This window comes from Podarcis liolepis, assembly GCF_965112155.1.
Source record: "Podarcis liolepis genome assembly, chromosome: 6".
NCBI classification, from domain to species: Eukaryota; Metazoa; Chordata; class Lepidosauria; order Squamata; family Lacertidae; genus Podarcis; species Podarcis liolepis.
In genome coordinates, this window is record NC_139559.1 from 54,873,874 (window position 1) to 54,889,050 (window position 15,177).

A 15,177-nucleotide genomic window follows, 5' to 3' on the forward strand; every position below is an offset into this window, starting at 1 on the left:
AAGCCACATTGAATTCACACGAACTTACTTTTGAGTAGAAATGTATAGGATGATACTGTAAATGTGGAAACAAGTTTCCATGTGAGAGTGAATTCTTCTTCAAGCCAAAGGAAGATGGCGGCGGGAAACCACTGTTGCAATGTTAACATGTTATGTTTATCTGGTGGTGCATTGAAACAACAGTCCCAAATGCTTTGGTAATAGTAGGTGTAACACTGGGTATGGACCAGGGGACAGGCGCTCTTGCCTTGAGGCAGCGTTCAGCCCTCAAATGTTTGGTCTCAATCCTGAAACCTGTTTTCAGCATCAGGGCCAGTCATTTAGTAGGTGAAACAATAAAGAACAGGGAGCTTGGTTTGGAGCTAACAATGGTTTGTGGCAAGGCCCATGTAGATATAATGCTTACTTTAGAGGAAAGGTAGAGGGGACTTTGGGGGGGGGGTAATGAAATATACAAGCCATTCCCATGTTCCCATTCACCCAATCACAATCTTTGTGTGTTTTGTTTTATTTATTAAAAAAAAATCTATCTCATCCTAAATTCCAAGGCAGGTTATACAGATATGAACGCCATAATTTTTACAATAATATCCTAGAGGGTCAGCTAAATCAACCAACAATGAGACCCGATTAAAAAAAATGCTGTGGATGGATTGGGGAAATAGGACAATAGAGTAGGCAGTCCTCACATTTTCCCATGTTATTCCATTTGAAAGTAGAAATAATACTGAATCCTCTTTCAGGTATCACAGGCACTATATTTTGCAAATAACAAAAATAAAAATGTATCCAGCTCCATTCAACAGAGGTGAAAACAGAGAAAGAGTGGCGCTTTGTGGCATTCCTTCTCTAAAGTAGGTGGGTGTAACTGAATTTGTTAACGCTGGCTCCCCATCGCTTCCCCCAACTAATTGGGCACATTGCGAACTTCCTAAGAATAAGTCTAGCAAATGACTGCCTGGAGCATCCCCCTAGCAGGGCATTCTCTCATCAGCATTCACTATCTTCACCAGAGTGCAAAGGAGGGGAAAAGCACATTCTCCCAGGAGCATGTGAAGAGGAGATAAAAGGGGGAATAGTGACTCAGAAAGAAAGGAAAGGCTCTCAACTCCACAGAAGGTTTTCTTTTTGCCATCTTTCTTGCAGATTCCTCACCTAAGGATCATGCTACTTCCACATATAAACAACAAGATTGTGATTCCTTATTATCTCTTCCTAGCAGGTCTTAGTATAATTTCAGTTCGATGCCAGCTGGGAAGGAGAAAGTTTGGGCTTTTTGGTTTTTGCACTGAGTGATGATTTCAGGTTGGACAGCATCCACTGGGGACACTATTATTCTCCCTTTGTGAGATGGCCTTCAGAGGAACAAATCTCTAAGTAACCATTGCATGCTTGTGTGCGCTCTTGGGTTTGAAAGATTTATTTACCAGCTTATCTCCCATGCATGGCTGGATTGGTTTTTGTTTTGTTTTGCTACCTTGGGAAAAGCTATTTTCCTTCCTACCTGGCAAAAATGTGCTAGTCTGAGGTTAATAACATTAATTGGTAGGATCTAAAATTGCACAACTATAAGACCGCTCATGTAACAAATATTTTCTGTTGCTTTTGCTTTACTAAAGTCCCTTGCACTCTCAGAAAAGCCTATTTGGTGGGTGGTGTCATCGTGGGGGACACTTCTACAAAAAAGCACTTCCTGCTTGCACAACTTTGGATCCAACCCAATTTGTTCTGTTTCAAAATTTAGAGAGCAGTAGCCATGTTAGCCTCTTGCAGCTTAGAATCTTAGCAGCTTAGTAACAAAATTAACAAATTTATGAAGGCATATATTTCAGGAACTTACATTTTATGAAGCAGACTGTAGTTTGCAAACTACATAACAAATTTGTAAGGCTTTAAGTTGTCACCAGACTTCCTTTGTTGTAGAATTGTGGCAGGTGCAACTTTATATACAGTTTTAAACTGTAATTGCATTAAATTCAGATTTAAACATTTTAGGGTTATGCAACACAAAATTCAATAAATGCAGGGGAAGGAATCACCATGCCGAAATGCTATTGGTGTAAGTCATCCTGTCCTATTATTAAAAGCCTCCCTTTGGGCTTTGCATGGCCTCCTTATTAGTGACTCCATAGGAAAAAAACAAGTTTGGGGTGTGAAGGAGTAGTAAGGCCAGTTCTTCGGGGGGGGGGAGAAGATATATATACATTAAATATGAATATATGATGACTGAAAGCTAAGGGATATGAATGGGGGAAATGATACCCCTCCACGATCCCTTCCTGTCTGTTGGAGTCAATCCTGTCCAAAAGAGTTGAACATCAAGCAGAGCTGAGAAGCTAAACATTTTGGATTCTAGAAGGACTGAACTGATGTGCTGAGATAAGAATAATATGTACTTGTTTCCACATCCTCATAATGCATACCTACACATTTGTGAATGACTAGATCACTGAGAAGATCCCATCCATCTCACATCTTCCAGTGCGGTGAGGGTGATCAGGAATGGTTAAGAACTTGTTGGATAAATATTTGGATTTGGAATACAAGAAGGGGAGGTGAGGGGAAGTTGTGGAAAAAAGTTATTGAAAATGGGACTCTAAAGGTTGAATTCTTTTGTTTTTTCTTTTTGCTTTTCTGTATTATTTGAAACTCTAATAAATATTACTTTAAAAAAAAAGGAATGGAAAAACAGTGGGGAAGGGGTCACTTAACCATGTTGCTCATGACCAGGGGTGCCATCTTGAATAAAATATTGGGGGGGGGGAGAGGGAAGCAGGGAAGCATTGCCCCACAGAATCGATCACATGATGTGGCGCATGCACACCATTTGAATGGCAATGTCCATCAACTTTGGTAGGGAGCTCAAATATTTTATTGGGGACCTTTAGAAGACATCTGAAGGCAGACCTGTTTAGGGAAGCTTTTAATGTTTAATTGGTTATTGTATTTTAATATTCTGTTGGAAGCAGCCCAGAGTGGCTGGGGAAACCAGCCACTCTGGTTGTTGTTGTTGTTGTTGTTGTTGTTGTTAAATGCTTATCAGGTTATTGTTACAGACATTTGTATGTAATGTTCTGTTGGGCTTCAGAATATCCTATGGGAAGCACTGAAGTGAAATAGGAAGGCGCTTATAAAAGTTAGACAGCTCTCTATCACCACTGACCCTTAACACCATGCTAGTATAGAGAGAGAGCAGCAGAAAGACCTTTCCCTACCAGCACAGACACTGCAAAGATTTCAGGTTTGAGATGTGACAGGTCTGCATGTTATAATTAGCATGTATACTTTCCTTGCCCAACGTGTGTCACTGTCACAGCAAATAAGTGAAAGCAATAATGAAAGGGTGTGGAATAGAGAACAGCAGCTGCTACCTGCTAGCTCCCGATTCATAGACTACAAAGCTTTCAGAGGAAGTGTAGGCATCTTTTGCCGCTGCCTTGTCACCGCATTTCAAGGGTGCTTCAGCAGAGATCTGCCACTATTAAAAAACATATTCCCTTCCATGCCATCTTGGGGTCTCTCATCTCGGCAAGGTGAGAATGACAAATTGGAACTAATCTAAGCTGAAGATGGCACAATTACAGCCGTCTCGCCTGCAGGAACAGATTTCACTCGTTCAGCTACACAGTGACAAGTTTAGAGCAAGCTTGGGATAAAGGAAAGTTCAGCAGAGGCCTCAGGAGGTGCAGCTTTTAAATCAAGAGTACTATGTTGCCTTTCCTTGGCCTGTCTATTGTTGCCGTAGGTATCGGAATATATCCAGAAGGTGTTAATGGTAAACTGCTGGGAAACACGAAAAGACATATCCAAAATCCAAAGAAGGATCTTGCTCAGAAGTTGCCAAGCATTAAAGATTATGGAATCGTATTTATCTGAATGTTTTGCAGGGAGAATGCGTGAAGATTTCATTAGGTCCACATTGTTAAGCAAACGGACCTGATTCTCACTTTCAGGATGAGTATGTATATCAGAATGCATTTATCCTTTGGTTTCACACTCTGCAGAATCTTGTGAAATACTTATTGGCTCAAAAAATCACCCCCTGAAGCATATTTTAGGTTGAAATGTATAGAGAAGATAAAATGAGTATAAAAATGTATGCTTTAGGAAAGTTTGTAGGAAACAGTGTATTTTGTGAAGAGAAATAAATGCTTAAAAGATTTTTGTGCTTTTCAGAAAAGTTGAACATGGATGCAGAAACAGGACAGAACTATGTTGACTGGGTAACAAAATCACAAGCTTTCTGCTACATCCTCTTGAACAACAAAGTGTCTGGGCATCAACCAGTTCCAGGTACTACTAGTATTGTCTAATCTCCTGTGGATTGCACTTTGTACAATTTGATCAAACAATAGGTAAAGGTAAAGGGACCCCTGACCATTAGGTCCGGTCATGACCGACTCTGGGGTTGCGGCGTTCATCTCGCTTTATTGGCCGAGGGAGCCGGCATACAGCTTCCAGGTCATGTGGCCAGCATAACTACGCCGCTTCTGGCGAACCAGAGCAGCGCACGGAAACACCGTTTACCTTCCTACTGGAGCGGTACCTATTTATCTACTTGCACTTTGACATGCTTTCGAACTGTAGGTTGGCAGGAGCAGGGACCAAGCAACAGGAGCTCACCCTGTCGCAGGGATTCGTACCGCCGACCTTCTGATCGGCAAGTTCTAGGCTCTGTGGTTTAACCCACAGCGCCACCTGCATCCCAACAATACAGATCAAACAATACAGATAAGTAATAGATGTTTAGGAAGTGGGATAATTAGTTTGCATTGGGAAATGTATCTGGGACCTGCTAATAAAGGGTGGGTTATAAATATAACAGCAGCAGCAGTAGCAGCAAATCAGCATGATATGAAGTACTCAAACAAATATATTCAGGGTCAAGAGCACAGGATGCATAGAGGCAGCATACTGCTTCTATCTAAGACCTGGCAAAAATGGCTAATAACTAATGAGGCCGATACAGCCTTATCTTCAACAGCATAGTGGCAACATAGGGAAATTATTCTGGTTTGCTGCCCAACAATAAATGACATTGATTAATGCTGACCATGCCAGACTAACATTTAAAGGATATTTTATTCATCCCATAACTGCTAGAAGAAGGTACTAAGTACCTTGTCACACGCAGCTAGTGGTGTGGAGTGTAATTCAGTTTAGGCAGGGTACTTCTCTCAGCAAAATTAACTTAAATCCAGAAACACTGACTTAATTAATTGGTGGATCACACTGAAACTACATTTTACTGGAGTACCAGAACTCAGATTTCAAATGGGACTGATAAAAGGTCATTCAGTAAACTTCAGCAAATGAAACTCTTGCTGTGAATTATTCAATAGCCATCAAGTATTCACATTATCAAGATTTTAATATCCTTCTTCCAATAATAGGCAGCATTCTGCTTACTATATTCATTTTTAAGTTATTAGTTACATTAGGCATTTTTGTAAATGGTGTGGTGAAATGCAAGCAAATCTAATGCTTTTCCATCCACCTCATTAGCAGTCCTTTTACTTCAGAATAGCTAAATTTCCTGCATCTGATGAAAAGGCTAAAATTATAATGTGCTATCAGTTCAGCAATTAAGGAACGAAATATAATTTTCTTTTTGTAATAATACCTAGCTTCTCAGGGGACACTGAAAATGATGGGCCAGATGTGTCTAAGAAATATTGGGCACCTCAGTTGTAGTCGCCATAAATTATCATAACCCTGCTCACACAAAAATAAAAAAAATCAATGAAGGGTGGATGAATGCATGCAGGTAACAAAAGTTACTTCGCTGTAGTTATTACAGTTATTGCTACAACATAATCTTACCCCTACCTCAAATTTCTACTACAGAGGCAAAACAATTCTTGAATCGTGGGGCCTTCTCAGCAGCATCCAAGCATTTACAACAGAATTTGTGTGCTTCACAGATAGAAAATCTGACCTATAGCACTAATTTCTGAGCATTAATCTCTCCTTCCCCACAGAAGGCCTCATGATACTTCAAAATGGAAGCCTGAATGATGCTTCACATGAATGCTTCCATACTGAAAGCTTCTCCCTGAATTGTTTGATTTCAAAATGCAGAGAGGCTTACAACATTATTCTTCCACCCTGGATTCTTAAGTGTTATGGTCCCAGGACATACCATGTGCTTTGGTTGAACACCTGATTTGGCCTGAGAATTACTGAGAAGGGTAAGAGGAATTTCAGGTATGAAAAATGGAGCAAAAGTAACACAGGATAACATTACTACTTTCCTCAGAGCATCCAGAGCTATAAAAGTAAAGTATTAATTGGGAGGAATGCATTCAGTTATTGTTGAGTAACTCCAAAAGCGGAAGGAAAACTCCAGTTAAATTGTGTAAAGGTTGGCTGGTTGGGATATTTTTTATTTAGTTTTTGGCAAAATGAAACAAAGCTGAACAAAGTATAGTGAAATTTGACTCCTGCATTCAAGAAAGTATGCAGTATTAAAAACATCATTTCATCATCAATCTATTATTCTGAATAAAGTTGAACTGATGGTACCTCGTGCCACCATTTTAACCTCTCACCCCTATTTTCTGGCAACATACAATATTTGCTTTAATTACAATGCACATTATAAGCAAACTTCCACAGTCTTGGAATGAAAACTCATACCTGTAATTGCCAAGATAAACTCCATCTGGATTAAGCATCGGCGCAATTTTGAAGACCAAATGATCACGCAACACTTTGGCAATTGGATGTGGACTCACAAGAAAATCAATGATACCTGGGAGAAACAGGGGAAAGAATATTAATTTGCCATTATTATAAATCAGAAATTCAAAATATGTTATACAATATATATTTAATTCTGGCATTTGGCTGACTAGATTTCACAAAGGCTTTCCATTACCCACACACTAATTTAATAAGAACATAGATTCCGCATATCATAATATTAATATGAAGTAATGAAAGAAATGAGTAGACTTTAGTTTGATTGTACATGTGTAGAAATGGTGATTAGTACTGCTTCAGTTCCCATCCCCTTCCTATGAACAGTTTACACACCATCCTTCTCATTCAACCCAAAGTTAAATGTCTCAAGGCAGGTTTTCCTATCTAGACTAGAAAAACAAAAACACATTCCAAATTACATAATAAATATTTACATGAAAATTGTTGCATTATAATAAAACTAAAATTCTAAAATTAAAACAGAATACCCAGGATGCTGCTCTGAATGGACAACAGATAATTTCTCTATTTATGTACGAATGTATATCCCGCCCATCACACAAACCGTGAGGATTGGACATGTAACATCTAATTCCTTAGAAATCAGCACTGGCACACCACAGGGATGTGTGCTAAGTCCCTACCTGTATTCATTGTATACATACTGTCAGGGGTTCAGGAGCAGAGGCGAGGGCAAGGGAGGAAACAGAGAGCGAGGGGGAGGAGTCCGAAGAAAAAATGAGTGATGACGACGACGACCCGAGATCTCCGAGTCTTTCCAGTGAATCAGAAGATTCACAGAAAGGAGCGCCAGTGGCCAGAGCAAGGGGGGAGCCTAGGGGAACACCCCAGGAAGAAGGGTCCAGAGGGGGTTCAGAGGGCAGCAGTTGGAAATCAGGGCCAGCGTCCCCAACAGAGCGCAGTGGAGACGAAGGGCGCCAGGTATCGAGCTCTGGCAGCTCGCAGCAGGGGGGAGGACATGAGTCAGGAGTGGCCACACCTCCATCGGGGAGCGAGGAAACGGTCAAGCGGAAAGTGGCAGGTTGGGCGCGCGCGCCAAGTTCAAATGCACAGGAAGGCGGCGCAGTAAGCAGCCCGGAAAGGGAGCCAGGTCCTAAAGCCCGACGCAAGGAGACAGAAGGGTCCGGGGGGTCAGCGTCAGAAGAGTCCAGGAAGGAAGAGATCCCGGGGGGGCAGAGGGACCCAGAGAAGAACAGTCAGGCGGAAAAGGTGGAGTAAGGCTAGGGTATTAAGTTGGTGTACAGGGGGCGGAGACTCAGACGGAGCTTCGCCGGTCTAGCTTATAAGACGTAGAGCTGCACGCGGCAACTTGGAAATGGAAACTGTAACTCAATAAAGACTTTTATAAAGTGAACGCTGGCTAGCGTGATCCTCTGTGAGCTAGGATCTGGGAGCAGCTCTGACACATACGATTGTGTATCATCTAACCCATCTACTGCAATTATTAAGTGTGCAGATGACACCACCATAATGGGTTTAATAACAGGGGGAGACGAATCAGCGTATAGAGGCGAGGTCCAAAAAATATCTACATGGTGCCTAGGGAACAACTTGCACCTTAATATCAGCAAGAGAAAGGAGATGGTGTTGGACTTTCGGGGGAAGAGAGGAGAACTAGCCCCACTGTACATCGGGGAGGGCTGGGTGGAGAGAATCTCTTCCTTTAAATTCCTAGGAGTTTATCTCAGTGAAGACCTTACTTGGAAACTAAATACAACCCGGGTGGTTAAGAAAACCCAACAGAGACACCATCTCCTCAGAGTATTGCGGAAGAACAATGTCAATCCCAAATCTGATGATCTCCTTCTACCGGTCAACAATAGAAAGTGTCCTTTCATACTGCATCACAGTGTGGTACGCTGGTTTGACATCATCTGATAGGAAGTGCCTACAGAGGGTGGTGAATACAGCACAAGATATTATGGACTGTCCCGTGAATCCGCTAGATGAAATAGCGGACGAACGTTGCCTCAGGAGAGTGAGGAAAAGTCTCAGGGATGATTCACACCCTGGCCAGCACTTTCTTGATCTCCTGCCCTAAGGCAGAAGATATAGAAGCATGATTAGTCGCACCAACAGGGTAAAGAACAGCTTCTATCCGTGGGCTGTTAGGCTGCTGAATGAAAAGATAACAACAGGGCAACTGATTTTCGGGTTTGGTGGGTATGCGTCAGTAAACAAGGGGAATTAAGACTAAGAGAGCTGAGTGGGGGTGCTCATGTAATCTCACTGTATACAAGTTGTACAAGTGACAATAAAGTATTTCAATTTCAATATGGTCACACCACAGCTTATAAGATATCAAAATCAATCCAATGAAAAGATATAAAAATACATTAAAAATAAAATGCAATTAAACATTTTAGCAGTACAAAAATCAGTATGCACAAATCTGACAACCATATAGATTTCTTCCACATGCTGTCATGAGTCAACAAGGCTGCTTTATGGTCACTGCCTCTCTAAAAGCTTTGTACTACTTACTGAAGTTGGTGCAGAAGAGATATGCTTCTTGAATGGAATAAATTTAAGTTACAGTGGTGCCCAGCAAGACGAATGCCTCGCAAGACGGAAAACCCGCTAGACGAAAGAGTTTTCCGTTTCGGAGGTGCTTCGCAAAACGAATTTCCTATGGGCTTGCTTCGCAAGACGACAATGCCTTGCGAGTTCCTGCGGGGTTTTTTTCCTCCCCCACCCTTTTCTAAGCCGCTAAGATCAGCAGATAAGCCGCTAAAAGCCGCTAAAAGCCGCTAAAAGCCGCTAAAAGCGCTAATCCGCTAATCCGTCAATGGGCTTGCTTCACAAGACGAAAAAACCGCTAGACGAAGAGAATCACAGAATGGATTATTTTCGTCTTGCGAGGCACCACTGTACTTAGGAGTTACTTAGGCATTACTTGAATCAAAAATACTCTTTTGCAGCCTATACAATCCAGCAATCCCAATAATGAAGGCAATTGAAGTCTTGTCAAAGACTAGATACTGTCGATACTCAGAATATTCATCTTAACCTAGTTTGACATAGCTAACTTGATATTGCAGAGGTAGGGCTAGGCCATGGCCAGAAGTTTCCCACTGAAGAGACTGATTCAGCCCACACACTGTCTGCATCTGCCCACATGGGACTGCCTGCTTTTGCCACTGTTGGTCCTTAAGCACTCCAGAGAGCTATGGGTGGAGTCATGTGGGCTATGAAGTTTTCATTGCCTTCTCTATTCCATTCTGCAAAAAATAGAACTTGCTCAGGGTCTGAGGGAATCTGTTATATTATGCTTTTTTGATGTGTGATGTTTTATTATGCATTTATATATGGTGGAAGTCATCCATAGCTGCTGGAGGAACCCAGTCAGATGGGTGAGGTACAAATAAAATCACCACCACCACCATCATTATTTGCCATCAAGGGAAGTTAGTCACACTATCCTTTTTGTTTAGTTGCTCTGAAAGCACAAATTAAACTTCTAGAAAAACTTATACAGAGGAGCACCTATGTTTTGCCTCCATAGTCGAAGGCACTATTTTTTTTTGGGGGGGGGGGATACCAGTTGTAGGAGGGGAGAGTGCTCTTGTGTTCAGGTCCAAGGTGCTCATTGTGAGAACAAGATGCTGGACTAAATGGGCCACTGGCCTGAGCCAGAAGGCTCTACTTACGCTCTCATTTCTTGGAGAACAATTTAGCAGCTAAAACTAACTGCAAGAGAATGTCACCATAGGGAAGGAAAGAAAGAAATGAATAAGAAAAGCAGAAAGCTGATAAACACAGGAGGTCTCCTAGAAGGTAGGAGAGCTGTGCAAACACAAGCCATACCTCCCACCGCTGAATTCTTTAGCTCTCAAGAAGGTTTTCCTGCTTTCCTACCAACTAAACAGAAGGGAACTTCTCTACAAATGGGATTTGAGATGATATGAGTTCCTTTGTGTTTGCTAGGGGAATCTAGAGTTATCATGTCTTGAGATTCACTGCTGGGAGTATCTACTGATCCATTGGGCATATAGCTATAGTTGGCAAGATTACCTACACAGACCTCTTGTGAATGCCCCAGTCTAGGGCATCTGCAAGGCAGCAAGTTGTGCTTCGCTATAGTAAATTATTCAACAGGTATTCCAATTTTATACTGCGAGGCCAATTTGTATGGGGCCCTGAATATAGTCACACTAGAATACCTATGAATAACATTCACACAATTAGTATCACATCTAGTTTGGTCCTAAATGAGAATGTGGAATTTCAACATAATTCATTAAAGGCACAGAAGTTTTCTAATCAAGAGCAAATGCAGTCTTGTGTCTCTAATACTGAACTTGAACCAGGGAAACTAAATTTTCTTTTTGCCATGTATCTCACAAAGTGAGTAGATTTGTGTCTATCACAATCTCTCATCCTAACTTACCATAGAGGTTTTATGCAATGATAAAATCAGATAACCCCATGTAAGCTGCCCTGGGCTATTTAGAGGGAAAGTGCGGTGAAAATGTGGCAAATTACTCTATATATTCCAAAGGCTACTCTGTGAAGCTGAACACTTGTACTGAATTGTCACCTACCAACATGTCTGTCATTTAATTTCTGTAACAGGTTGGATTAAAGCAAACTGGAAATGAGAATCAAATCTGATCAGCATAACTTCTCTAATGTGATGTTACACTTTGGAATAATCTCTCCTGGGAAGTAAAGAAAGGCATATGAATAGTTTAAAATAGGAGAGGAAAAAGATCTATGGAATACGAAAGAAATATAACTTCTCACTGTACCTCCAAAATGGGTTGGCATAGACTAATTGGATGCCTTGGAAAGCCTTCTCTCTTTTTTGTTTTTTTATAATACAGTCAACATTTGGTGTTAAACTAATATGCACTGCATGAAAGAACATTAAAAATCCATTTGGCAGAACTGAGGCACATGGCAATGGGAAGGATTCAAAGCAATGCTCTCTCAAAACTGACCAATTTTGGCATAATGAGTATTTGCTTTATACACAACAGATCTAAGCAGTTACAGTGGCAGAAATGGAGAAAACCATTTCAGTACAAGTATTGTGAGGTAAACATGATGTTACAGATGCATCAATTTCCTCAACAATACAAGATTCCATAAAACATGCTGTTTCTGTGTTTCCAATTATTCTGCGTTAAAAGCTGGGACCATATACATCTGCCTTATTTGAACTACATTTCCCAAATGTTTTTCCCATTATGTTTTCCTTTTTCTCTGAGAGGTTTTGAGACAAAAGAAATTGCTGAGAGGATGGGGAAATAGGCATATATATATATATATATATATATATATATATATATATCCAGCTTCAAGAAAAACAAAAACAAACATTATGACAGCCTTCAGTGAAGATTGTATCTTAAAACCTTTATAGCAAAAGTCAAAGGCAAATCTCAGTTCTAAAGACAAGAAAGAAATGGTCTATTGATCATCATGACAAAGATGCAAATGAAACCTTCCTTATATGTATGTTAATACCCCACAATCAAATTATAGTGAGGACTCAGTCAGTATTATTATCTCAAAGCTTTTCTTTCAGATGAAGATGATAGCCTTCAGATCAAGAAGGTTTAAAACTAAAATAATTTGCTTGTTGTGTTAATTAATCAATGCAAACTAAAACTTACATCTTCTATAATCAGCAAGAAACATATCTTGTATTTCGTTAAACCAAGGTGAAGAATCTGGCAGAAACCAGGTCCATTTAATATAATTTACTTGAAGACAGACACTGTGATAGAACAGATGCCCTAATTTATTTGTTGGTCCTTCTATTAGAATAACAGTTTGCTGGTAAACAGGAAGACTAATGATGCCAGTCACCCTTGTTAGTGGCTAATAATTGCTTAATTTGTCCACTAATTGACCTATGCTACTGTTGAGGCGTTGGACCGTGTTGCAGTGCTGGAAGAAAACAAGACCACTATAATGTTACCTCTGAGAATGACTTCTGGAAATGGAACTACTTGTTGCAATATATTTTCTCTTCACAGATGAGCAGATTAATTGGGTTGCCAATTAGTGCCCTATTTTTATAAAATAATAATAACTGTATTTCCATATATTTCTTTGGATTTTGGAATTATTATGCTGCTCTTGGTCAAATGGTGTGATCCAGTTTGAATCAGCAAACCAAACATGAAATATAAGTAAGTTAGTTTTGAAAGAAGGAGGGGGGAAAGATGTCTTGATGGCTAAAAGATCAATTCCTCAAACTAGCATTCAGTTCTGGATGAATTTATACAGATCCAGCGCTCCCATGCAGCAGGGTTGAGTGCCCTGCTTCAGGTTGTGCCATGGGGGTAGGAACTGTTGTTTGGGTAGAACAAAATGGTGACCCCAGTATGGACTGAGAGAACTATTTGGGCTCTGCTTATGGGAACAAAATGTATTGGGCTTGTACTGCTCTGATAAATATGCATAATTCTGCTGGATACTTCTCTATTTATGTCAGTAATTTATGTATCTATATGCAGAATGTGATATCAAACATCACTCGAATGGACTTCCACTCAGGTGACTGGACCCCTTTCCTCTCCTCCCCCATGTGCCCCACATCTGCTCAGGAGCATTTCCCAACACTCCAATGAATATTTGGGGGGCACATGGGCTGGAGGGGAAAGGAAAGGAATTGAGAGGGAGGTCATTCCACTCATGGATGTCTATTCCACTTGCAGGGAGACATAACTGGCTATAACTCACATATTTTTATGAACATATATTTGCTTCCTCCATTGGACTGAATGGAAAATCACATGCAAAAATAAAAGATAATAACACCACAGCTGTTCTTTTGGTAGTATCCAAATAAAACTTGGAAGAAACCAATGGAAATTCAAAAAGAAAACAGCTCTCCATTGCATTGCTAGACTCAAGCATAAATAACCATCATTCTTTCAGCTCAGACAGGATCAATTAGGATAATCTGAAATATATTACTGTCTGGTTGCATATGCAAAAGAATGCATGAGTTGCTTCTCAGGACATAAAGTTACTGCTGGTACTAAATTCAAGATTGCCCTCTTCTTATTGCATAAGAACTATAAGATACGGTAAGATACTGAAAAATGTTGTGGATAGCCAGCTAGTCTTCTAGGAGATTTACCTTTCACCTAAGACCAGAATTAAATAGTGAGGATTTTCAAACCAATGCTCAATACAGTCTTTTTTTATGGCACCTCCACATCACACTCATGCCTATCCCAAATCGATGGACTCAGAAAAAGATTTGGAAGCAAAAAGTGAGCATATTAGATATGCTTGAGCCACAACTACTGAAAACCATATTGTGTTATAGGTTGGCACAACATACAACAGTAATAATATAGGCACAGATTCAAATGCAGCTTTAGACTCCAGTGTTACTGTAATAAATAAATATACGTAGAATAATTTATTAGAGCTCACACAGAAGTGGTACTTCAGTCAAATTCATAGCAAGCTTTGCAAATTTCGTAAGCCAATAGTCTGATTTATTACAGAGGCAATGGGCAGTACCAAAAAGAATACGCTTTATTTATTTGATGCCCTCCTTCTTCAAACACAGTCTACTAACTGTACACAAAAAAGTGGGGTGGGGGAGGGACACACAGACATAGTTTTACTCTCCTAATGCTTTGAACAGATTCAGGCTTCTCTACAACTTTGGTGTCAGACATGTGATATCGCCTGTTGATCTCTTGTATTTCCTTTTGTAGTGTTCCTTTAAGCTTCCTTGATCTATGACCAAAACTTCGTTGTAAAAATTATACATCTTACCTATTCAGGTTGCTCACACTAAACATATCCCATGGTTTCACCATTCCTTCTGTATGCTCCTAACACATTGAATTCCTTTATATAATGCTGGCATGCCCGCCCACCCACCCCACTCACACACGAAAACAAAGATCACCACAGCCAATCACAAACAAAGGAACACAAGTGAACAGCAGAGAACCTGCACGAGCAACGCTGACACCAAACCCTACATACATTCAGCAAAACAGAAACATCGCCACCCAACCCCACCCCCACCCATCTTCCCCCCTCCACCCCTTTTCTTCCTAATGTCTCAACAAATGAAACCAATTTGTAAAAAAGTTACATGGAAAAAATACGAGAGACATTACACATACTTCTATAAAACAAGAAAATCTTTAATAAAAATATATATATAATGCTGGTATGCCCTCTCTTTCAAGTGCGTCTTAAAATATTCCAGAAAACTTTTCATACACTGCACTTAAGCTATGTGCTGTGGAGAGGAGCATTTCTTCACATATATATGCTTCAGCTATTATATCTTCTTTCTCCTTTGGTCCTACTGAGGTACTTTAACTGTGCTCAACTGTACACAGTACATTTCTCAGGACAGAGACCATGCTCTTAGTTCATATAGAACCTTCGGCTGATTAACATTCTAAATGTTTTTTAAAATGTGTTTGTGGGAGGGGAGTTTATTGGTTTGTTTTTGTT

The 15,177-nt window shown here is 40.3% G+C and overlaps 1 protein-coding gene across 1 annotated transcript in view; it reads right to left on the reverse strand.

The window, feature by feature from the left end:
- The window catches only part of LOC310709664 (BEN domain-containing protein 5-like), a 706,149-nt gene that overhangs the window by 132,108 nt on the left and 558,864 nt on the right, over positions 1–15,177 (reverse strand). The window contains exon 8 of the mRNA XM_083509645.1: positions 6,640–6,754. Coding sequence (XP_083365771.1) covers positions 6,640–6,754 — 115 coding nt within the window. The remainder of the gene's footprint in view (positions 1–6,639; positions 6,755–15,177) is intronic.